The 25808-nt window shown below is 40.3% G+C and overlaps 1 protein-coding gene across 6 annotated transcripts in view; it reads right to left on the minus strand.

The window, feature by feature from the left end:
- KCNQ1 (potassium voltage-gated channel subfamily Q member 1) overlaps positions 1-25808 on the minus strand; it is a 364755-nt gene that overhangs the window by 296679 nt on the left and 42268 nt on the right. For all 6 annotated transcript variants that reach the window (XM_074842353.1, XM_074842350.1, XM_074842352.1 and 3 more), the window contains exon 2: positions 17129-17219. In XM_074842353.1, the coding sequence (XP_074698454.1) occupies positions 17129-17219 (91 nt within the window). The remainder of the gene's footprint in view (positions 1-17128; positions 17220-25808) is intronic.

Here is a 25808-nt window from a genome sequence, read left to right on the forward strand (position 1 = left end):
ACAGGAGACAGTCCTCCATGAACTTCTCCAACGTGAGTCCTTCCCACAGGCTGTAGCTCCTCCTGAACTGCTCCAGCGTGGGTCCCCTGTGGGGTCACAAGTCCTGACAGCAAACCTGCTACAGCATGGGCTCCTCTTTCCACGGGGCCACAGCTTCTGCCAGGAGCCTGCTCCAGCGTGGGCTTCCCACCCGGTCACAGCCTCCTTCGGGCACATCCCCCTGCTCCGGCATGGGGCCCTCCCCGGGCTGCAGGTGGGTCTCTGCTCCCCTGTGGGCCTCCCTGGGTGCAGGGCACAGCCTGACTCACCAGGGGCTGCACCAGGGGCTGCAGGGGAATCTCTGCTCCAGCCCTGGGCACCTCCTCCCCCTCCTCCTGCATGGACCTTGGTGTCTGCAGGGCTGTTGCTCTCACATAGTCTCACTCCTCTCTCCGGCTGAAGTTGTACAGTTTTGGGGGGCTTTTTTCCCCTTCTTAAATACGTTATCCCAGAGGCACTACCACCGTCACTGATGGGCTCGGCCTTGGCCAGCGTTGGGTCTGACTTGGAGCCATCCAGCCTTGGCTCCATCGGACATGGGGGAAGCTCCCAGCAGCTTCTCACAGAAGCCACCCCTGCAGCCCCCCCAATACCAAGACTTTGCCCCACAACCCCAATACACCAGTAATTAATTGCCATCATTTTTTGTTTCATAATGGTCATTGATTCTGACACACTGCTTAGCATAAGAATAATATTCTTCTATTCTCAATGTTCTCAGTTGCTCTTAACTGTTCTTTCTAAACTGTAGGGTTCACTAACACAACGACTGCAGAATAAGAATCATGTGTGATTTAACAAAGCACATTCATAGATAAGCAGTCTGTCTGTGCACATACACTTAAACTGAAGGGCAAAGATTAACATTTACACCAAATCACTAGGTTATAGGACAGCCTTTTTACACATTTATTGTGTAAAAAAGATGTAAACCTATTTCTTTACTCTGAATTGGCAGTAATGCTACTCTGTATCAGAGGGATACTTCTTTGAATCCCAAAGCTCTACAAAAGGCTACAATTTGATTTCAAGTGCACTGAAAAATATAACAGGTAGCTACCAAACCTGAACCTAAAATCCCATCCATGTGTGACGAGGGAATAAGCATCTGTGGCTCACCATTTTAAAATTACAAGTGAAACCTTTGTATCTAAGAAATCTTAACGACAGTGCTGCACGCATTGACATTTTGGGCTTACAAGTGTATTTTTAGGTCTGGCCCATATATGGTGGTGCATATATTCATGGTGCAGCTGGCAGGGAAGATCAAAGCAAAATGCAGCTGAAAATTCCACTTTTCATTTGACTTCAAGGTTTGTCACGTTCCACAGGGTTTCCATTGCTGATAATAAATCTGTCCCTGCCAGCTGAATTAATTACACCAGATGAACACAGATTTCACAGCGCAGGGCCACTGAACATTTTGAAATTTGGAAAGGTGCTCTAAATTTCAGGTGTTGACAAACACACAGGAGACTTTCAGGGACAGTTCCGGACCCACAGCTGCAGTTACCTGTTTAGGCTCCCAAGGGCAACTCTCTGAACAGCACCTACATTAAGCCCCCTGTTAGTGCCAACCCTGCCAGCAGCACTACAGGGAAGGAAGTCAAAACAAATACAACCCATCCTTCCTGAAAGCAGCCACTGAAAGACAGACTTTAATGTAGCTGTTCTAGATCACTTCACCAGCAGTGTATCTCTCCTTTGCACTCTTATTAAAATGATGTTTTGTAGAATTCCACTTCACACACGAGTCCTGGCAATCTAGGAGTCAAAAGCAAGCTTGCAAATATTTTTGTTTCTTCTAGACAAAAACAAATCTCCTCAAACCAGACTGCAAAGAGCAAAGGCCTTTGCAAACATAGTAAATGCCTTCAGCTACTTAAAATACAACGTTTATTTTACTTCAAAGATTTTTAGACTAAATTACCTTAAAGCAAAAAGTGCAAGCAAAATAGTTTGGTCTTTTTTTCTTTTCTTTCCTAACCTCTTAAAACATGCCAGTTGGTCTACACCTACATATCACAGGCTAACATAAATAAGTGCATCTTTCATGAAATTTATTCCACAAACAGGAGCTAGACCACTGGACAGATGCAGCAGCTATATTTTAAACATTTTGGCATCCTTTTTCGCCCCTGTTTCCGTTTCCCTGCACCTTCCTTTTGATCTGGCCTCACCCTAGGAGTCAGTCATATTCCCTTGGGGGTGGATAACTGGCACAGCTCAGCTCAGCCAGATGTTTTGAGGGAGGTTTAATTCCCTCCCTGCTACTTGCTCAAGAGACAGAAGAGGTACTGCTCCAGGCTGAGCTTCCTCCTCACTGGCTCTAGTCACGCTTTCCAACTTCTGAACCTGAGACACGAAGCCAATTCACGGAAAAAAACAGAGGGACAGCATATGAGAAAAGATACCCTATTTATTTGATAGTCCAGACCTCTGTCATTAGTGCTAACAGGTACTTTGCTACCTACAGAACAAAGCACAGATCCGGGGAAGAATGTCCTCCAGTCCAGCCCACCTACTGCTTTTATTCTTCAATATTTAAGTCTCCATATTATGTTTGGGCCCAAAGCACAAAGGGGCCCTCATTTGTAGCCAATTCCCAGGCACCACAAGTAGCATACGAAACAGCAGCAGCAGTCACAGAAGCACGTTCTTGGAAGCTCACAGGAAGCCCAGGGTGGAGATTTGTGAATTTTTCTCTTGCTCAAGGACAGGCTTGCCTGCCTTCCTCCAAGGTCCTCCCCAGCTAGGAAGGCATGGAATACCTACAGACACATTCCCAGAAGAGCCTGACAGCCTTAAAGGTACTAGAGGGGGTAGAAGGCAGGTGGCAAATTTTAATAGTGTTTAGTACATTAACTATTACAGATTTTTCTTTCAAGAACTGACTTTGTCAGAGAGGCTGAGAACCCAGCTGTAGACTTAACACTTGTTCTTAGTCTTTCCTGCAAACACACCTTATCATTCTATGGAAACATTCACCTTCACTCTGTAAAATGTTAAAGGAGACTGAAAAACCACTCTTTTAGAATTGGCCCATGAAACAAAATGCTATATATTCACCCCAAAGACATGCTCAAGCATAATGCCACAGCTTTCTGCTTTATTATGAATTTTCTGGCTTTTGAGGTGAAGACAATGAATCTAGTAGTCTAGTACAGTTTAACAAGTGATACAGTTAAAAATAATTTCTCTCTCAGGAAAAGGCTTGTCTGGTGACATTGGCAGCACTGGTGACTGACCCCCAGGGAAGTGGGACAGCCATACACAGATGGGCAATAGCTGGGAAGGAATTACATGTGTGGTGGGCTGGCCCTGGCTGGATGCCTGGTGCCCACTAAAGCTGCTCCATCACTCCCCTCCTCAGCTGGACAGGGGAGAGAAAATATAACAAAAGGCTCGTGGGTCGAGATAAGGACAGAGGGAGGCCATTCACCAATTACCTCACATAGTCTCACTCCTCTCTCCGGCTGAAGTTGTACAGTTTTGGGGGGCTTTTTTCCCCTTCTTAAATACGTTATCCCAGAGGCGCTACCACCGTCACTGATGGGCTCGGCCTTGGCCAGTGTCGGGTCTGACTTGGAGCCATCTGACCTTGGCTCCATCGGACATGGGGGAAGCTCCCAGCAGCTTCTCACAGAAGCCACCCCTGCAGCCCCCCCATACCAAAACCTCGCCCCACAAACTCAATACAACATGGAGGGACTGAAACATTAGACCCTACACCTAGTGGCTGAAAACTCAAGTGTGAGGTCCAGATGCTGAAGTCTGAACGTGTTAGCATCATTATTAGGGAACTGATACTAAGTGACAGATAGATTATATTACATAAAGTTCAATTCCTGGCTGCCCACAATGGCTCCTAATTCAAACAAAGGCCTGACAAGCTACTGACAATAAATAAATCAAAGTAAAAAGCACATTGCTTTGAAACTTTAGCCTTACTGCCAGGAACATTACAGTAAGCTCATTTGTTAAAAGGACTGTTTGATTTTGACCTAATACTACACCATAGCAACTGAAAATTATTGATTTCCTGTGTTATGAACTGAGATGAATAAAAACCTAAGAGATTACAAATAGAAAGCCTTCTTTATTCTGTAGATCACTTCCGCTATGCTGGTTAGTCAGATGCCATTGTTTTTCCTCCTGGTCCCACGGCACATGTAAGCTATCTTACTGGGAAATAAAACAAAATTAAAAGAGAGAAACAAAAATCTTTTCCAAGATTTTACTGTTTGTTTTCAGCCTTACATCCAAGCCTAAGCATAAACAAGGAAAACAGTAGCAGTTTTAAAGATTGCCCCACATTAATTCAATTTTCATTTTTCTTTTAAAATGTTCACAATTCTTTTGGTCCTGAAGCCTCTTGGGATAGAAGCTGGGATTAATATTTATAGAAAAGTGATTAAAAGACATTTTAATTTTTAAAAGCTGACATGACAGCAAAGTGATACTGTGCATGAAAGCCTAGATGTACATTCAGAAAGGCAACACAAGTCACTTGGAACTCAAAAAGGGCAGAAGTCCCCCTGGATTTTAATTGACATTGGCTTTCTGTGTGTTTGAATTCTCTGTGCCTTGTAGGCTGCTTCAGTTGGTAAGGATTTAGAAATTCAAGTTAGGGAAAGAATGACAGAAGATACAGTTCCATGATGAGTGACATCTGCAATTCATTAAGGAATTATAATTCTCAAGAAGTCCCTGTTCCAAGTGGTGAGAGAAAAATGGAAATGGCAAGAAGTACCTGATCACGTGCTTCATCCCTCATCCAAGCCACTTAGCATTTCTTCCTCAAAGTCTTACACCTTTCACTGACAGTCTCCATCATCTTGCTCCAGCTCTCTAAAGCAACGTTTTTTCTAAGTGAAAAAGCTCTAGCTCAACATCTCCTTTAAATATTAAGAAAAAAGAAATGCCTATCAGCAACTTTGTCAATGTCACACCAAATTTAAGAGCAAGGAGAAAGGGAGAGCTGCTTCAAGGAGCAGACAACTCAGAGTCAGGTAACAGTCATCAGAAAGAAGAGATTTCTCCTGGTTATCTCTTCATTCTCTTCATGACAAATGGCCATCTAACACTAAGACTATTCATGATGCTGTCCTGCATTTTTATGCCATTCCATGCTCAAAAAGGGATAGCAGCACAATCTCCCACTCCTCATCTGCTACTTCCCAGATGATCACCCTACCAGATCCCAGTAGCAGTAATTACACATTTGCAGTAAATCTCAAGAACCATAGCGCTGAGGAGTTCTTCTACTAAAAGGACATTAAAATCTAGGCCCCTGTTACCTGACTCTACTTAATGGAGATTTAAAGTGCCAGAAGATATTTGCCTGAATTAGCATCGATTGACTCCCTCTCCCTAGCAAAGAGCGCAGCAACACTGCAGTGAGAGAAGGACCAAAAGAAAAAGCCTTACCCTATGTATTTACAAACACTAGTCTCTTCTTTCCAAATTAAAGCTAATTGAAGACACAAAATTAGAAGAAATCAGCAATTTAGATAGAGATCACAGAGCTCATCTGCATATCTACGCAGTTATGATTTGGTTTTAAAGAGAGAAACATCCTGGCACATAAGCTATGAAACAAATGAGGCTGCCTGGGACATGAAACCTAATGGTCCCTTGTGTCTGAACACTTAGAAACCAAGAGTTCAGATGCTTTCCAAAAGTGGAATCAACTCCTGAAACAGCTTTCTCTTAATGGCTTCACTAGTGTTTCAGAACCAGTGTTTGTTGACCTTGAGAAAGTAAAGATTGACAGGCTGCCTGTTTGTTTTGGGATTTGTCATTTGACAGAATGGCCACAGTGCGCATTTTTGTGTGACTTGATGCATGGCTGAGCTTCTCACCTCTGACTCTCATTGGCCATTAACCTGACATAATCAATTAAGGAAAAAAAAAAAGGAAATTTCATGTTATAGCTTCACTACTTGAAAGCATTTTTCCAACGTTTAAACATGGAGTTTCCTAGTTCTGTTAACAAAATATAAAAATAGGTCTCCACTTACAAACAGTTACCCATTTTGATTACTGCTGCAAACTTTGTTCTGCTTTCAAGGTCTACACGATCCCAGCTCTATTCCCTCCACCTTACCCACTGTATCACAAATGTATTTGTAAGCACATACCCATCAAAAGTTTGACTTCAATACAGTCAGTATACGGCCCCTAATTTTCTTGCATTTTTTTTCCCTTGTGGTTGAGATAGCAACTCACTAAGCTTTCAGTTCAGAATTGGGAGTAAGAGAAAAATTTTTTCTTTACATCCTTTTTAACTCTGCTTTAAAAGGGCATATGACTCATAGTGGCTAAATACTTAACTGTTTCACTAATGAGCTGGATCCTAAACTGCAAGTATGAAAAGGCATGTCATTATATCTGAAAAATCCTGCTCATACCCAAGCATGTTTTTTTACATATATACATATAGATACACACACACACAAGCTAGGAATCTATAAGGTAAGTTGCTATCTCAGGACTAGTCTACACACACATTTAGTACTGGTATTCTGTGTAGAGATATGGGGGGGTTGGGGCTTGGTTGTAGTTTTTTTTCTTTTTATCAAAATAGTTGCAGTAATTCAAACCCAAATGTGCCTGTTATTGTATTAATAATAACGATGACATAATAGTACAATTATACCCGATGGGACTAGGCTATACTGATGCATGTAACCACGTGCTCATGATCACTTCAAAGACAGTACGAGATTGAAGATATTACCACACCCAACCCCTCATTACTGCACCTCTCATCTTGGAGATTACCTCCCACAAAGCTGAACAATGGTAACCCATTGTGGAAGTGCTCCTAGCCCTCTTCGATCTAACCAAATTAGTTTTAACCATCTTTGGGGGTAAACAAAGCTTTCTGGGGCAGCTAGACACTGCAGCAGACTATGAAAGCAAATGCAGTACAATCCAATTCTGGGAAGAGTAAAACCTGTGGAGGGGCAGCAGCGAGGAGCTAGCAGATGACTGCTTCTTAAGCTTTTCCAGAGAGACATGCTTCTGCAACCCTATCTACACCCTGTCTGTTCTAGCCGAGTTTGAACAAAACAGCTTTTGTTTGTAGAGACAGCCTAGCTGCCAATTCGAGCTCAATAACTGGCTCTGGATTGTAGTAGGCATGCCTAGACCTGTAGGATAAAATTAATTTCAGTCAAGTTGGTCTCAATCAGCTGTCAGGCTGATATCCTGCTGTGCTGCAGCAAACCAGATGCAAAGTAAACATAAAATGCTACTTAATTCATTAGTCAGTCAAAGCCATACAAGAGAGGCACAAACAGAGCTAAGTATGTAAAATAAGGGCCAAAATCTCAGCTTTCATATAAAAAAATCTTTCAAAGTTCTAAACTAAGAAACGAGACAAGAAATTAAATATATTTCTCTTTTCAGTGTTATGATTGCTGAGGCCCATCACTGAACCTGAACGCACGGAGCAGGACAAAGCTGGGACTTCTGTAAGTTACGTTCTTTCTCTGCTTCAGTGCCTGGCTGCGCAAGGGGCTACTCACACTTCCTTCTGCTCACCTTTTCACCACCTCGACTGTTTAGGCTGCAAGGTCTATGAGGGTAGGATCTATCTTTCAGAGCATGTGGGCCCCTGCTCTACTAGGTGTTGTACTTGAGCTTACAGACAGGGCCCTCTGAATGGGCTGTAATGTAAACAACAATAATATCCTTTCTCAGAAGGATAGCATGCAAGTTTGCTTATAAATTGTGTTGCAGATAAAGTTTCCATCACACTTTTAACTATCAAAAGCTAACAAATCTTACTCTAGAGTTCCATAAACACTTTAAGCCAGCACTGCTGCCAAAAGAAGCAATCTCATCTGGCCAAAAAAAAGGTTAGTGTGAGCCCATCTGGGTTCTCCAAGGCAGTTTACAACATAGCTGCACAAATGATTGTGTTGGCACAAGGAACGGAGCAGCAGGGCCATTTCTTCAGGTGGCAGTGCCAGTATATGCGGGCTGAAACCCATTCTTGAAAGTGCAGCCTGGGTTCTCTGAAGGATTTATCTCACAAATCCAAGTTAGGGTGGAAAAGCTATGGGTCACCCGATTTTACTCATAAAACTGCTAATACTCACCTCCCAAGAATGCTGCAAGGTTAAGTACATTCGTGTTTGTAAGGCATTACAGAAATAAGATTAGTAAATATTTAATTTTCTCTCCTCCCTTTTCCCCTGCCCTGGCCACTAAGTGTAACTCGTTCCGAGTTTCATGTACTAAATCAATGACTTGGAGCAGCTCCTAGAAGGTAGCTGTCAAGCTCCCTGCCTGTCGGCCAGACAGAGGTCAGTCATCATACGCACATATTCTGATTTAAAACTGTTCTGCAACATTGCAGCCAAAACAACATCTAAATACATTGTACCCACCCTGCTGCAGGGAACCACGGAATGGTCAGATTACCTCTACAGCAAACATCCTTTCTCACCTTGATCTGGGGCACAGCTGCAGAGGGGTAAAGGACGAGTAGATCAACTCCTTTTGCATGCATTCCACGAGTAAACACATACTGTCAAGCTGACAGAAACAACAGTGAAAAGGAGTGTTTCTTAAAAGTACCTTAATAAGGATGTTACGAGCATACTGGAAGAAAAAAGGGTCAGCCTCAGCATCATTAGCATAAGGGAAACCATCAAAGTGAGGCAGTACATAGCTTGCTTCCACAGACTGGGTGTGAAAACATGCATTTTGGTTATTTAGTTCTTCAAAGTCCTGCTGTTTCTGAGAGCTAATAACAATTCTTGACTCCCCATCATTTTAAAAATATGTTCATGTTCGATGGGTTGGGTGGAAATACCTGATGTAAACAATGCACTGAGGTACAGGTCCCTGAAATCAATGAACAATTCAGATAGCTGAGCAGTGCAGAAGTTCTAGGACATCTGTCCCAACGTTTGGTCCCTAGAGGCAACTCAGAGAAACCCACACAGCTTACTCTGTTGCACAGGCTCTAATGCTGTCACTACCAGGGCACAGGGGCACCCATCCTTGTTGGCAGCCAAGGCACAGGACATGCCAGGAACGCAGAACAAAAAATCCAGTACGCAGCAGCTCTCCGGGCTGTCAAGACTTCTCCAGCAGCTCAGTACAACCACCAAGTTCTAAGCTTTACAACAAAATTACTTTATTTTATAAGCTGAGATAAATTGTAAATGCCCATGCTATGTATTACTAGCCACTGAATCAACAGCTCTAATAAACTCTTTCACAAGACCTTTCTGATTGTTGAGATAAAATAGGAATGGGCCCCATATTACAACAGGAACAATCCCAGAAGCTCTCTGTGCAAGACAAGTCCAACAGAACTGATGTTTCAGTCATACTGACATTTTTCATACTACCAAAATAAAAGTAAATTAGAGAAAAATAAATGTAAAACGTTAAATATGAGGTAAATACAGCTTGTAGTTACATAAATCAAACTCTCGTGCTTCCTGGGTTATCCCTAAGTACAAACAGACACTGTTCAAGAAACCTTTCCTATTACACCCTGATCCTGTTAATATTTATGCACACAGGAAGCTCTGCTGAAGTCATGATGACTACTCACATGCACAAAGTTATACATACTGCACAATTGCAAGTCTGCTGCCATAAAAACTTCACTTACAAATGTAGAACCTAATTTGGCTGCCTATACCCATATACATTAAAAAAGCCAGCATACAGAGTCTTGACTTTTTTTCCCCCCTCTCCTAAAACCATGGAATAAACTTACAGTAGGGTGGAGTTGCCAGAGGCTCTACTCAATACAAATGAAATCCAGCTAGAGGTATTTTTTCTAATCATTGCTAAAAATAGAAATATGTTCTATATATAGAAATATATATACGTAAAGAAGCATACACAGATACATATGAAGAAATAACAGGGTGATCTCTATACCTTCTTGTTGCTTCTTTGTGCACAAAGTTAGATATTTGTCACTTTTTTTCACGGCGTGGCAAGTTTCTAACAGGATGTTCATTTACTCCTTTCCCTTCCAAGAGCAGTAAGCGCTCAATGCCGAGATGCGCTTTCCTACCATCAAACACGGAAGTCGAGAAATGAAATAATGAAGTTTTTAAAAGAATGAACTCATAGAAGCTTACATTAGAAACTGCCAAGAAAAAGAAAGCCACGAAGAAGTCCAGTTGCTCTTGTTAGTCAGTTAATTGAACCCACTTAATCCAACATCGCAAAATAAAATTCTTACTGCATTCAATTTGTTTAAGTTGTTTTCTCTCTACTAACTCCTGGAACCTCCTTTCTTCTAAGGCATTGCCACTCACTGCTCTTCTGCACTACAATTACACCACACCTGCGGAGTTTATTCCAGTTTTGCCTACCAAGGGCCACTTAAAGCCATTCAAGAGCCACCAGCTAGTGACAGCTGGCAAACTCAAGTCTGGCTCGGTAGTCTATCATATGTAATCAATTGCAAATAGAACTTCAACAGACTCATCCCATTATTTCCTAGCTAATTCCCCCCGGGAAAACAAGCTAGCAAGCTTCCACTTTGAATCATGAAGCTAGTTTTGCCCCTGTCCCTCCTTCCCAACTTCTCCCTTTCCCCCCTCTCTGCACCAGTTCACTGCACTGTTTCAGTTTTTCAGCTTGATATCCGTTATGTTATGTCAGCTGTTACATTACGCTTAAAACAATAGACTCCAGCTGGCTGAGGTCAGATGTGAAAAAAAGGACCTAACAAAGCCATAGACCCTCCAGTTATACTGAAATTGAGATACACACTGAATGTAGCACTTAATGACAAACTACTTTCCAGACATTTGGGCAAAGCATAAAGGAAACACCTGTCACTGCAAACATTACACACTAATCCAGATAAACCCTAAATTTAAAAATCTTTCTTTTCACTGCTTGGCTCTACTATGAACCAATATTTCACAGGTTTAAATTTTTTCCAAGATGGAATTTGTATTACCCTGCTTGTTTACTAAAATATTAAATAGTGAAAAACGTGTATCATTTCACAGAAAATAGGTTTATCATGTTTCTTTTAGAGTATACCAAGCAAATACTCTGAGTTTGACGTGGATTTACACCCCAGAAAAGTTTATTCAAAATGTAAGCCTTAAGTAGATAGTCTGATGAAAGTGAATGAAACATTCTTTTTTCAGTGATGGGATTTTCTTAGATGCACCTTTGAACAGAATTTATTGGAATGCTAAAAAACTAAAAAAGTACTAAAAAGTAAAGAAACAAAACACTATGTGACTTATGAAAGCAAACACAAGCTCCTGAGAACAGGTGAACTACTAACAACTCTGAAGCACATATCCTGCTATTTTTCAAAATGCTGCATACAATATAAAAGCAATGTTCTCTGAAAACTGTCACACTACTATAGTTCATATCTGAAAAGCTGGGAAGCTTGCTCAGTGTAAACGGGCAACCTGGCACTGTGCTCATCTCAGCCTTTGGCCAACACCCCACGCTGCCAGTGAGGGAGATCACCACGTCAGACCATGTGGGCCAACGAGCAGCCAGCACCAGTCTAGCACCAGTGGCTTGTGCTGGCCTGCAATCTGTCACCAGCTCCACCCTGAGTTGGAGGAAGGTCGCTCATCCCAGAGCCTGTTTTAGTCTTCAGAGTTTGAGCCCCGATAAATGCTTAGTGCTTCATAGCATCTCATCCCAACGTACTGTGGGGATCAATGTTAAATCCAACTCCTCTGCTCACGGTGATGTAGTTGCAGACTTTTATTTTAAAGAGCAGTGTTCAGGTATGCCACCACAGAACTCCAGGTAGAGAAACCCAAGAAGAGGGATTAATATTTTTTTTTCATAGTTCTTAGGAAGTAACCAATTTTCTGCATCCAAGCTGATCTTTACCAAATACACATTCCAGCCTAGCAGACTAAAATAAGAATTCAAATCGAGAACTTTTGAACCTGCTAGAAGAACATGTAGCAAAACATGTAAAAAGAATTTTCTTTTCTATAAGAATAAGCAGTGATTTTTATCACATACATCTTAAATAAATTTTTGGTGGTAATTTTAGAGAAGTTTAGCCAAATAAGCAACTTTTTTTTTCCCCACTGCAAAGGAAACATCTAAGACAATAGCAAGAGCATACCCGGAAGGACATAACATACTGGAAATCTTAACAAGTTTAGTATCTTTTTCTTTCTCCTCCAAGTAAATACCTGTCCAATTCATTTCACTGAAAGCTTTAATTGTTCTCACTTTTTTCTAGCCATCCACATGATGAGAAATCAGGTAGGCCAAACAGCATGAATTTTGTGGCTACAACCACGAAGTGGCCAGAGTTGTCTGTGGCAGCAACATTTACACAGTCCTTTTCTTCCACCCCTCTCTCCCAGAATTATTTTTGTTGATTACTCATATAAAATTCCCCAAGTCCATGTGAAAAACCATCTCTTTATTAATAGTTCCCTTCTTCCAAAAGATATTTTTACCTACTTCAGGACACCATCCAAGGTCTGAATCCAGCCGTCCCAGACAGACACAGAGTGGTCCAATGCTGCCCTCTACAGATTTTAAGGGGAAAGTATAGCTGCCTTCTACAAGTGTTCGATTTTTAGCACACGTGAAAACAAAAAGTAGCTCCTCTTTCCCTTACTGGTCTTGGCATACTTTCCTTCCATATCACCTCTTCCTTCCTTCCTGGCATTCCTCCTCAGCTCAGATCTCATCTACACCAAACCATAACAACAGGTTTGCCTTTTTTTTTTTTTTTAAAGCCTATTTCATTAAATTGCTTCAGCTGTCCCTAACAGACATTCTTATTTACACTTTAGAAGCATCTGATTTGGCTCCCTCAGACCTGTTCATAATGGACATAAAGCAGAATTTAAGCTGGATTAAAAGCATGTTCATGCAACCTTCTGAACCCAATTAAATCCCTTTAACATCGTGTTTACATTAAACACATAATTCTCCTATACAGACCAGGGGAGTTGACAAGGGATGGCTTTGCGAACAGCTGGAACAAGTGAAGATGTTACTACCAGCAGCATTTCAAACCAACACAGCTGATTTTTCAATGAAGCAGATTAGAAACACTCACATTATCTGCCAGCACAGCTCAGCTACACACATCAGAACCAGACTGAAGCACGGCAAGAGACACCTGGATTCAGATTCAGAGGAAGCTCCTTGTCCCAGCTACTAACTATATTGTCACCCAACTAAAAGGGGGGAGGGCGATTTTCATTTCTGTTTGTGTTTCCTGAGCCTTTGAACCACTCACATACGGCCTTTTTACTACAATCTAAATGTAGAGAAGCTGACTTTAAATGAAAGCTGGGGTTCTCAACTTCAGCTATCGGTGGACTGACAGAAAGGAAATGCTGCAGTGAGTGATTCCCGGACAGGTCTAGCTGCAGGTCCAGCAAAGGAAAAGGAGTAAAGAGCATGAGTCCACCACACGTCTTCTACACCAGCTGACCTCCCTCTGGGTCAGACCAGGGGACATTGCTGAGGTTGCAAAGACAGATTTTTTCACTTTCTCAGCTACAGCTGTTCTTTAGAGAGAGTCTGTAGACTAGATCAGTCTGTAGAGCTATCACAGACATTAATCCCATTTAATTTTTCAAAAGGATGAAAACACACCAATGTCCATGTCCGAAGTCTGTGTCTTGGCCTTCTTAACCAAGGAAGACAATGAGAAAAGAAAATGCTGGGACCACTTTGAACTATTTGAACCATTTTTTCTCTGTAAAGACCATCTTCAGAATCAAAAGCTGTAGGTATTCTTCTCTTTCTTCCCCACAAGACCCACAAAACACTCCAGCAAACAAAACCCAAGGCTTATACTCAAAACAAAAGATTATATTAAAAAAAGAAATAAAATCTAGATTTCTCATAGGCCTAAACTCTGTGCCACCTTCTCTTAACTGTTCGAATAATTTCAATGCCAATAACATAAATGTTAAAAAGGTAATAGTTTTGGGTAGTTATCTTAATTGATAGTATTTTTAATGTTTAAAATTTTTTTAATCTCTTTGGTAAGAAGTATGCTAAAGTAGAAAAGGAACTCAGAAAACAGAAAGCTGGAAAGAACTTATACTTTCATCATAAAAACATACCCTTCCTTTTTTTTTTTTTTTTTGTTGGAATCAATATTGAAATGAGATTCCTACCAGAAAATAGCTTTTTCAGGCACACTAAATATCCCTTGGTTCAGCAGAATATTTAATCCCCTTGGATCAGGCACTTGGATTTTCTTAGATCATGCTGAGATAACAGCATTCTGCTGTGTTCTGGCACCATAAAATCCTTGCTTATGAAAATAAAAGAAAAATATGGCCTCTCTGGGAACATACATCTCTGAATTACTTCTTTCCATAGTTTAAATATTGTAGTCTCAAAATCAATTTTTACACAGATATACCACATTCTCTTTATGAGTCATGGCAAAAGCTCTCCCGCACCACTATTTTAAATGGGCCAAGTGTACATATACCCTTCGAAATGATGATCCTTTCACAGTCTTGGCTCTGACTCCAGCTCATGCTGGGCAAGTGCCAACGAGTAACTGGAGTCAAACCCCCTCCAACAGCACCATCTAGTGAAAAAAAAGTAAAATAAACACATGCAAATTTAAACAGTTTTCACTGCATTCTGGAAACTAACAAAAGGCCAATTCTCTCCTAATCTCCCATTACAACTGCATTTAGGTATAGCTTTCATCAAGGCTCTTTGCTTTGTGAAGTGTGGTGACAAGTAGAGAAAGATTCAACAGCTAATTGTAAGCTTTTTGTCTAAAATTGGAACACCACTTGGAACACATATGAACTTTCCCTTATTTATTTTTCCAGTGTTAAACTTGCATTTTTCTTATTGTTATGAAAAACAGAAGCATTTTAAAATGCTTTAAAATTACTGATAATACCTTCTATTTCCTCCTCTGTTAGTTGGAAGGGATATTATGAAACAAGTAGCTCCAGAATAAAAAGGAAATATATACATATAAACTCAACAACCTTTTTAGCTCTTATTTTCATATAATTGTAATATCTTGTATGACTATATTATTGAAGCACTAAAATCTTGTTCATGAAAAAGGGCACACTCAGCTTCCACCTGTAACTTTAATGTGACCAGTCTCCCTGGTTTTAAAAAGACTATCCACTGAAGTTGTGTAGGTGCTTAGGTCTTTCACAGTTATCAAGGCAAAATACTTTGGCTACATGGAGGAAATATAGCAGTATAGCTCTTAATTGTGAGTGTTTTCAAGGGTCTTGTTTGAATAGTTTTTCAGTCAGGAGGAACAGATTCTGTACTTTTCCCAACATGCATCTTCAATGCCACGCAACCTACAAGTGGGCTGTAGAAGGGATTCTGTAACCACAGTAGTTTGCAGATAACACACACATGTGCTTTTATTGGTATTCCATCTCATTTTCAAGACGAATCAGATTTACAGTGCCCATGCACTAAACTCACCTAATCAGACTTGCTCCATGGGGCTGTTCAGCTCAGCACACCCACATGCTAACTCAGAGCACCCATTCCCAGACATTCAGCATGATATAGTTATTTCTTGCATTTCCAGACCTATGGCTGCCTGGTCAAAGCCTCCTGCCCCCAGAATACAAGAAGTCCACAAATCTCAAGTAGGCAATATTTCAAAGCATGACACTGCACATTTGGCACCACTATCTCAGCCTTATATTTGATGCACTACTTTGTATGTAATCCTGAACGCACTGCATACATATTACACTGAATGTATTACACACATACAGACAATACATGCTGCACACAGTATGAACACACAAAATGAGTTCCACGATTTCATGGGAGGGGAAAAAAAATAGAACATCACTGGTTATGTTGTCACTAGAAGTTATTTCATTGAAACCACACATATGTAAAAAAATTATGATATATTGCAAAGATGAGTGAGATATCACAACTGAAATGCATCCCAGAAATTGGGAGAAGTATCCAAAAACACAAACAACTTAAATCTGTACAAAAAGAAAACCCCAAACCATAAAACAGAAAAGGTACTGGATGCAGAAATACATGTATAGACTCTCTTAGCTGGCAACTAGTTATAATGTTGCACCTAGGAGTTCAAATACCTTACAAGTTAGTTAAAAATAATATACCAGACATGAAGATACCTTAAATAGAAATAGTGTGATTGACACTAAATTTAATATACTATATTCTTTTTCTTACAGTACATATATTAAGTATAAAACCTTAGCATATTGAATAGATATTGACAAAGTTTATTACAATTGATAGGAGTTTTAAGTGAACTTTTCCATGTTAATAATGATACCACGCATAACAATGATACTACCGGTACACTGCTACAAGAACTATTTTGAACAGACTTTTAAATTGCTAGTCAGCATTTTCTCAATACAGTGACAGTGCTTTCACAAGTAAGTAATGGTCATTTATTTACAAATGAAGAGCAATCAATGATTTAGCAGAGGGTACCCCACCACTGAGGTATGTTTAAAATCATGACTCTCCAAAACTTCTCTCTTCAATGAAAGCTAAGCTGGTGGGACAGTAATACTCTTGGAACATTTCTTGATACATATCTGTTGCAGCACTAGTGTACTATAAACATAAGGAAACTATGTTTACTCTACTGAAGGGAAAGTGTGTGAGGACAGGTGGAGCAAGTTGTCTTAACTCTAAAGTCAATTAAAATACAAGAGTTTTAAACTTGTGAAAGAAAGCTGGATCTGACATCAACTAAAAGAAAAGACTTCCACTTACTTTTTTCCCCACCTACGGTCAGGTGTCTGGTCTTCAGTATGGCTGAAAAATGGATTAACCTGAGCAATATGAGGGATTCAAGCTTAATTAAAACAGCCATGTGTGTTGGACACAACACAGATGCCCTCTGTATAGGCCATACAGGGTAAGACTTGGGGTTTGTGCTACCACGACTTTTGGTGTTTCTGTGGCTTTACAAACTCATTATGGAAAGCCAGAAAAGCCTTTTGTCAATTAAACCATAAGGAACATTCTGCTTGACGTGGTATTAGCTCAGGAGATCAGAATTTGCACATTAAGAACAAACATGCATCAATCACATTAACATCCACATACGTACCATCCAAAATAACGTCCCTGTAGCAAGGGCTGCATACTGTTCAATTGTAGAAAGCACACTGAAGATAAGGCATATCAGCACAATAAGGAAGCTGTAAATTAGAAGAAAAAAAAAAATGTAATGTAGTCTATTAAGAACCTAAACGGAGGACAGATAATTATGCTGTTACAAATCATCTGTACACAGCGAAATGTCGTTGGTATTGGATCATCTTAAAACACAGCTGGTAACTTTTGAGTGATCCTGCTTCATGTTGAATAGTTTATTTCTCTTCAGCTTTTGGGTAGGACATTATCAAATGAAACCGTGCAATAACATTAGCTTTAGCCTACCTTCAAGACTTGCTGTTTCCTAGACCCTCAGGAAAACAGCATTCCTTGTTCTTTCCCATTGTAAGGGCTACTACAGCTGAATCACCACCACACCCCCCCACACACACACCCCCAACATGTTTCAAATATTTGCCTTTTTGCTGTTCCCAATTCTAATGAACTGCAAAAAGAAATCCCAACTAAGCCAGAGCTTAACAGGCTCTACCCACACTGTCTTTTATAACCAAACCCCAAAAGGCCACAGATAAATAAAATCTGACATTTGGTATCTGAAACACTGACTCCATTTTTAAATAAAACAAAATTTGAAAGCAACTATCAGAGAAAAAGTGGGAATATTTGTTTGTTCCCTGGTCCTCCCTGCCCAAGTGAGTCCTTAGGGAGGGGATCCTGGTTCCCAAGGTAAGATTGGGGCCAGCCAGGGAGTTGCAGCAAACTCAACTCAACCACCCATGGTCCTCAGCAGGCCTCTTCCCACAGCTGGAGAGCAAGGCTGCCCAGCCCCACAGCCTCTGCCCTCAAACCCTTCCCTGAGCAGCTTCAGCTGTGCTCACCATCCCACAGGACTGCTGCTTGCTTTAAGGGAACATAATGCATTTGGGAAACAAAATATTTAAGACCCAAACTGGATGCTACCCACTACACACTAGGCACATGCAGCTTCCCATTCCCAAACAACTGCATGTTTCTTTTTAAAACATGACATGAGCAATGAAGACGACTTAAACCAGTCACTTATTAAACAGAGACCTAGTTGCTAGGGTTATTTTTCACAATTCTGTTGAGACAAGCAACACCAATCCTTTGCACTTGACAGAAATTTGCTGCAAAATCCAGTAACTAAATCATCCCCCTCTTTACAGATCTCTAAAAAAGTTCATCAGTTGGGTTTTTTCCTCAGAAAAACAACAAAAACCAATTCACATAATGAATAAAACTAAACTCAAGAGGAGAAATATTAAAACTGGACATCAGTGGCTGCAAACTGGCATGGCTCAGCTGAAGTCACCCAGAGCCTTTATCTTTTTTCACATAAGTGAGAACTTCACTGGGTGAATCTTTTGAAAGGCCAAGCACTCAAAAAAACAAAAGTGTGTCAAGATTGACACTATAAGCTCGGCTGCCCAACGATCCCTTCAAAATACAGCGCATGTGAGTCCAATGCGCACACAAGTGATACTGTAAACACATTACAAAATCATGGAGAGGAAGTTCATAGGTAATTAGGTACAAAAATCAAATTAGTAAGTGATAATGAACTGATGTTAATAGGATAGAGATTATCACATATTGACACACATACACAAAAATATACTTCTCCTAGCCAAAGTATAAATATGTGGGTGTTTCTGATTTATCTCAAATCTCCTTTCACCTTGTATCTCTAACTTTGGTCATTCTTAAACAGTGTGCAGACAAGACAGGGGAATTTAAAGATGAGCCAGTCATTTGAAACATAACATAAATGTTCCCCAAGTGTCCAGCCCTTCTCTCTGCAATACTCCCACAATCACGTAAAACCAATACGCGTGATAGGGTGAACATAAATGGGTTCAGTTACACAGAGGTAGCTAAGGGTGTCTGGATAAAAAGTCCAACATACCAGTTCAAAGCAAACAACGAATTGCATGGGATGGTGTAAGCTGTCTGAATACACCCTGAGCGGTAACAATACTTATTATATCCCATATTAGTAGCAGGCTTCTTAAAAGTGTAACTCGGCCAATATGTGAAACCACAAGAGGGCACCAAAACAAAGATAATCCCATTTCTGTACTTTTCCTAAACAAATACAACCAAAGAGAACCTAAAAAGGATTAAAGATGAAAGTTTGTGTGCCTAAGTGACAGGAAGATAAACTTAGGGTAAATCGTTTGACAAACCTCTTTGCTTGTTACTATCTACTTTTATGGGGTTTCATGCACATGGATCCATTGCAGTCTTGCTAATTTCTTTCTTTTTTTCACTCCCAGAAAAACTCTTGAAATTTATTGTTGTGCTCTTTCCAGGCTGAAGCATGAGACACCTTCATACCCACAAATACACATTACCCCAAGCGAAACAAAGATGTTCAGTCAGATATTGCTGCTTCTCATCTGTTTGTTCAGCATTAGACAGATGGCCACACCCCCCTAGTACAACCCTGCCCGTGGAGCAGCACAGCTGAGCTACTAACCCTATCACACCGGCATCACGATTTCGCTTCTGAGACTAGATCAGCTGCACGTAAGGAACAGAGGGTGCAAAATTAAGAGAGAAAAAAAAAACATATGGTCCTCCTCTGGCATTAGCTTGCTGATTTTTTCCTTCCAACACTCAGCTCTTACCCTGTTTTTGTTTCAGTACTAGTGGCTTCCTCCTCCACTTCTGAAGCATAAGAAGGGAGTGAGGCACCAGGAAAAAGGAAAACCGGAAAAGTTTGCCACTTTTTTTCTTTTTTTGACAGCTACCTCCCCTCTCCTTCAGCCAAAAGTGGAGCACAGATTCTCAGTTACTGCCTACTTTCACTTGTTGACAGCAGACAAGTCCACAGGAGTAAAACAGTTAGGAACAAGAGTTGCAAGGACAGACTCTGCCTCAAACTTGAATTTGCTCTATGTGAAAATCATCCTGGGGAAATATAACTGTGAAGCCTCAGAAAGCTTCCACTATGTATGTGAGAGCTGTGATTTTTTTTTCCCCAAGTATTTAGAACGTAACTGAACTTGTGTGAATTTTCAGATTCCAGAAAATCAAAGATACAAAACCCTGACAACAGAAGATAAAATTTCAAAGCCCCCAAATTGGTGTATTTTTTCAAAGCAAACGTTACAATCTTCACATGCCCAAAATAACCTTATCACTCTTAATATTGGCTTACTGTGGTCACTATTACTACATTTTTCCAAAAAAGTACTCACCTTGATACAGATGCCAAGCATGTAAGCTGTTCATCCAACCAGCTAATATCAGACAAACTACAGGGCAATTGAAACCAACCTTACAATAAGAAGCATTAGAGAAATTACTAGTGGGCAGATGTATCAGCCCTACCCTAATCAATCACATAATTGCAGATAGCTGAATTGAGAGCTTTGTTTCAGACAAACTAAGCCTCACCTGCACATCAAAGCTCTGTTGTTGGTGGAAAGACTGGACACCTTCAGGGAGCAATTTATATCCCATATGAAACAAGTTACCATGCAAAACTTTTAGTTGTTTCAATTGTTGAGCGGGTGAAGACTCTAAAGGTGGACATTTAGATTAGGCAAACTGAATGTGGGCTATCCAGTGTACATGCTAATCCCAAAACATTTATTAGACTTCACAAACAGTCCTTTTCTCTTCACTGGGTGGTAGCTAAGCTGCTTTATTGTAACATAACAAGTGGAAAAGCATGTTTCTTAGCCGGCCTTGCTTCTCCTCCTCAGAGTAAAAATTTAAAACTACCTTTGCTCCCATATAATACCACTCAGGGACTTAAAGATCTAAGATGGATGAATGGTTTAACCGGTAGCATCAGCCACTCTGGAACACTCTGCTAAGCATACAGTCCTGCGCTGGTTTCCCCAGTTGTGTATGGGGTAGCAGAACAAACACGCACCATTGTATCTGCCCTAATGACTCCAGTATAATACCTTTTTCCTCTACAGGAGAGACAGACAGCAGAACACTGAAATTTCTTTAACTTTAGCAGTCAGAAAAGGCTTAGTCTCTTGAAAACCACCTATCTTTTATCTCTTGAAACCCGCTGCTTGTTTACCCTCTATGCGTAAATATGATCATCTTCAAGTAAGGAAGCAGAGTGATGAGTTCAGGCTTTCATCAGCTCTGATCTAACTCTCAGATTGTGGGGCCAAGCAAACACCAGAGATGAGGCGACAGTGTGTGAAGCCTTTCATACTGCCTGTCCCAGGTTACAAAGTAGCATCTGCCTGCACCTAGATAAATCACAGATGCTGCATCAGCAGATGCACTCAAAAAGACTTAGCTTTGTGGTTAACTCGTATCTAACAGTGCTATGTTTCTTTAAACACCACGAATTTTACAAGCATCTGAACATCTCTGTACTTCTGGATATGAAATCATGAAACCACTATTAAAGCAGCATGGACACTAACGCTTACAAAGCAGCAGATGTTTTCTTTCATGGACTCCATTTTCAGTAGACTATTACAAGGCGACTCGTTTCCTCTCACCAGCCAGCACTGTTTTACTAGAAGCCAGTTCCTGTGGTTGTCTTTTTCAGGTCAGATTTTACAGGCACTGCATAGCTGGTGGAGTCATACCCAGAAGTGGAGCTATCTCAGCACGTATGAAACAACGTCAGCGTGCACCCTCCAGTAACACTTTGAGCCCACGCACATCCAGGCCTGTATACAGACTTGAAATGTGTGTCTATGCTATGCTACTTGTTAAAAAGAAAAGCACATACATAGGCACAGGTGTATATAGAGATACATGAGACAGCGTGTGCACGGATGCATTATGTGGGCAAAGCCAGAATCAATAAAATTTGGCTTACTCCACGAAGTCAGCCAGATGATTTAGATACTTTTTTGTCTCAAAGAAGTTTGAGAAGTCATATTTCCAGGAAAGAATCATACAGCTGACAAGTAAACATGACCAGCTAGTATATGCCCTATATTTTGCAATATATAGGAAACATATAGGGAACGTATTAAGAGCTAAAAGGGGATTTAATAGTTTCTGACTATTCTAGGATATATTTCAACTTTCAGAACAGCTCCAGACTTTAGGCTTTTTCACTGACCTTAGTGACAGCTGCAGAAACCTGACACATTACAGGTAGCTATCAGTACTTTGCAGCCGCCAGCCCTGAACTGCCACTTTTTTTCTGCGTTTAACTATGGGTTTAGAACATTAGCATGTCTTTTTTGTGGCTTGAAGCAATGTGTGGAATGATCAAAGGAACAATTAGCCACTTACTGAGAGATAACAATGCTCATTTAGTAAATGTCACAGGTAGGAGAACTGATAAAGGTTTATAAAATATGTCCAGTGATATGACCAGGAACATTTAAAAAAAAAACAGGTGCACGAGACAAGCTGGAAGTACTTACTCACCAGATTAATATAGTCTCATGCACATGCAGCCATCACCATTGAAACCTGTATTAAAATGTGGGTAGGTTTTATTTCTTCTTGCAGTGTTTCTTACACTCAGTGGGAGTCTTTCCATGAACGTAGAAAAGGTTGGCATTAGGCCCTAAATTAAGCTGAAACCTCAAAAACATTTAATAGATGAGAAGGGAGATGCAAAGTTCAGTTCAATTTATATAAATCTAACTTGAGTTCTAACCCTCCAGGAAGACAGCCGGTTTTTCCTTATTCAATGTCATGTAAGAGCTGGCTTAAGTCTGCTCTTTACTTTCAAACTACTTTTATTCATTACAGCTATCAATCTTGAAGGTATCCAACTATCAGTACCCTTGCATACAGGGAATAGTATTTTAGCTTATAACTGCTGGATCTGTCCTCTTTTTTTTTTTGGCATGAGGTCAATGGTTAGTTGTAGTTCATCCTCTCTGTCTACTGGAGAAAGTGACTGAAACTAAAAAAGAAATAGTCTGTAAATAAAAAAATATGTCTTCTGGGTCCTTCTATGTCTTTGGTAACATTCTACCTAAGCCTCCTTCTTGAACCTCTGTCTGCACTTCACTTTTGGGCAACTGGATTGTCTGTCTTTGAATGTACAGCTTTGTCCAGTCACATGCAGGATCAACCATGCAACTTCCTCACCAACCCTGTTTTTTGGTTTTGTTTTTACAGAGTAAATATCTTTTTTGCCATTTAGCTTTTAACTGTGATAGGTTTCACAGGTAAACAAAGTAATACAAAGTTTAATCTCCTCTAAGCATACAGCTTTAGAAGAACTGGAAAGATGACATTGAGAATGAATGACATGAGTTTGCAGATTAAATATGAGCAGATTCTTATCTTGATCATCAATTTGAAAACTATAATGCTGCTGCATATCCAGTTCATGTTAGTTCATTAAAACTATGACAGCATCATTATTTCATCTTTCATCTCCATGGCTTACAGTACTGACACTTACTTTTCAGCTTGTGAACACAAAGGTCAATGGTATAAAAGGACATTTTCACACAGCTTTCCAGGCAACAAAGAGTTACTGCAATGAGGATTTAGATAGAAAACTTCAGGAAAGACACCCACTGAAGACAGGGAATCAGTCTTTTACTTTGTCACATATTCTGTCCTGTTCCAGGCATCATTTCTTACTTAATTTTCATCAGGACCTGATGAAAAACCTGAACAGATTTATATTACTACACGGCAACATAAATCCCTAACCACCTCACACAGTACTGCACAGTCATTTTCACAGTGCAACTAAGTAAACATTCATAATAATCCATATCAAGTTATTTCTTACTGCAGCTAGGCACCAGGTCTTTCATGTTCTTTCATTCAAGGCATTTTGGGATTGCTTGAGAAAAAAATTCTAATAAAAGGTGGAAGTTAGAAGGAGAACAGGTAGAACTTGTCAAATGGAGGACAGCAGACACTAAGAGAGAGGTAAGGACTCTAGATCATAAACAGCATTACCAGGAAGCTAATACAGGATGGCAATTTATTTTATGGGATCAAGGTATAGTGTCAACTGGTGCTTATAAAAGTGAGAAACTCAGGGTTGTTTTCTGAAAAAGAAACAGGATTTCACCATGCAGAGAAAACTTTCATCCTTAATGAAATTCACACACATAAATATGCTGTATGCATAGGTCTCATCTTGAACTCTTCAGCAAGTCTGAACTGAACACTGGACAGACACTAATGCTGCCAGGACTATGAACTACCGGTACACGGTGCCAGTCTAGGATAGAAGGCTAAATGAGCATTCAGTTATGCAAGTGGTGGACATCAGAAGTCCTCTCTCACTTCCTCCATTAAAAAAAAATGTGTTTGTTTTTAAGAGAATGGTGTGGTGAAGGTACATGATTAGAATGAGGGAGCCCTGTACTTCAATTCATCTTTGCCCATACCTTTGGCCAACTTTGAAATTTTTATTAACACATGTATTTTTCTTCCAGAGTATGGCTGTGAACTGTCTAATCTTTGAGTGAAAATTGCATAACTACTGCATTAGCTGTGCTATCTAACCAGTTCAGCAAACTTCCTTAGGAGAGAATTGTTTAACTTCCAAAAATACATAAATTTTAATTTGGGTCTAGATCCATTAAATAGGGCAAAGTAGGAAGAAAAAAGTAATAAAAACTGTAGCAAGGAGTTAGAAGAGACCAGCAACCTATACAAACCATAGATGAAGATGAAACAAATTAAAAAAAAAAAAAAAAGTTCCTTAGTCCTGATAACAAAAAAAGAAAGGTGAAGGTTTAAATCTCTGGCCACGCAGGCTCTTTGCATGGTTTTCCTCTAAGGATTTGTCTTATCTTCTTCTGTTTTGTTTTTGAGGCAGGGGAAGGAAGGAGGGGTACAGCCCCTTCCCATCTTCCAGCCTCTCTGCGGCATGAGGATGCCCAGCAGAAGGGGAAGTACACTTGCATTCCTGCACAGAAGCATGATTCCCTCCAGGAATGGGCTACAACAGTTTCCTGTACAACACGCGCTTCCGCTCTTATGTCCTACACAGGTCAAGCTAGTAGACAGATGACTATTCTCCGTTGTCACTTACCATCAAAAAGCCTTCAACAGACAAAGTGCGAATGCTCTGTTTGTGTTAGCTTAGGGCTATCAGACGGAGCTTCCTGTTAATATGTATTTGTTCCAGCTGTAAGGCAAAGTATAGTTGGTGCTTCCTGAAGGAAACAATGGCATAATTTTTAACCAGCTCCTTGACTCCTTGTCAAAGAAATACTGTCTTCTAGCTCCCATGGGAGAAAGCAGTTTTATTGTACAAGAAAGATCATATACAATACAGGATAATTTGACACTAAGAAAAACTGGTTAGCTCTACAGCTAAATAAGCAAGGCTTCTATCACATTTACATGGCTCTTCTGGGAGATTAGAGTCTGTAAAAATAATTTAAATTATGGGCAGTATACCAAAGCACAAAGCACACAATGAATCAAAAGTCATTTAGGATACAGAACCACAATTATTGCAGGAAAGGCCTTTCAGACCTTGGCAAAGGCTATGATTGCAATAGAAATGCAAACCAGACGTCAAGATGCTTCAAGAGTAAAGGTTAACTGCTCACAAAAAGCAGTGGTATTGCATTCTGCAATGAGGTGTTGGTTCCTCTAAGAACAGGCATGGTTGAACAGGAAAATGTTGGTAGGTACTGGGGAAGAAACTGGAAAAAGTATACGCTACATTTAAAACAAGTGCATGACCCAAGAGATGTGAACCACTGGACTGC

The sequence above is a fragment of the Strix aluco genome, chromosome 16 (genome assembly GCF_031877795.1).
Source record: "Strix aluco isolate bStrAlu1 chromosome 16, bStrAlu1.hap1, whole genome shotgun sequence".
Lineage (NCBI taxonomy): Eukaryota > Metazoa > Chordata > Aves > Strigiformes > Strigidae > Strix > Strix aluco.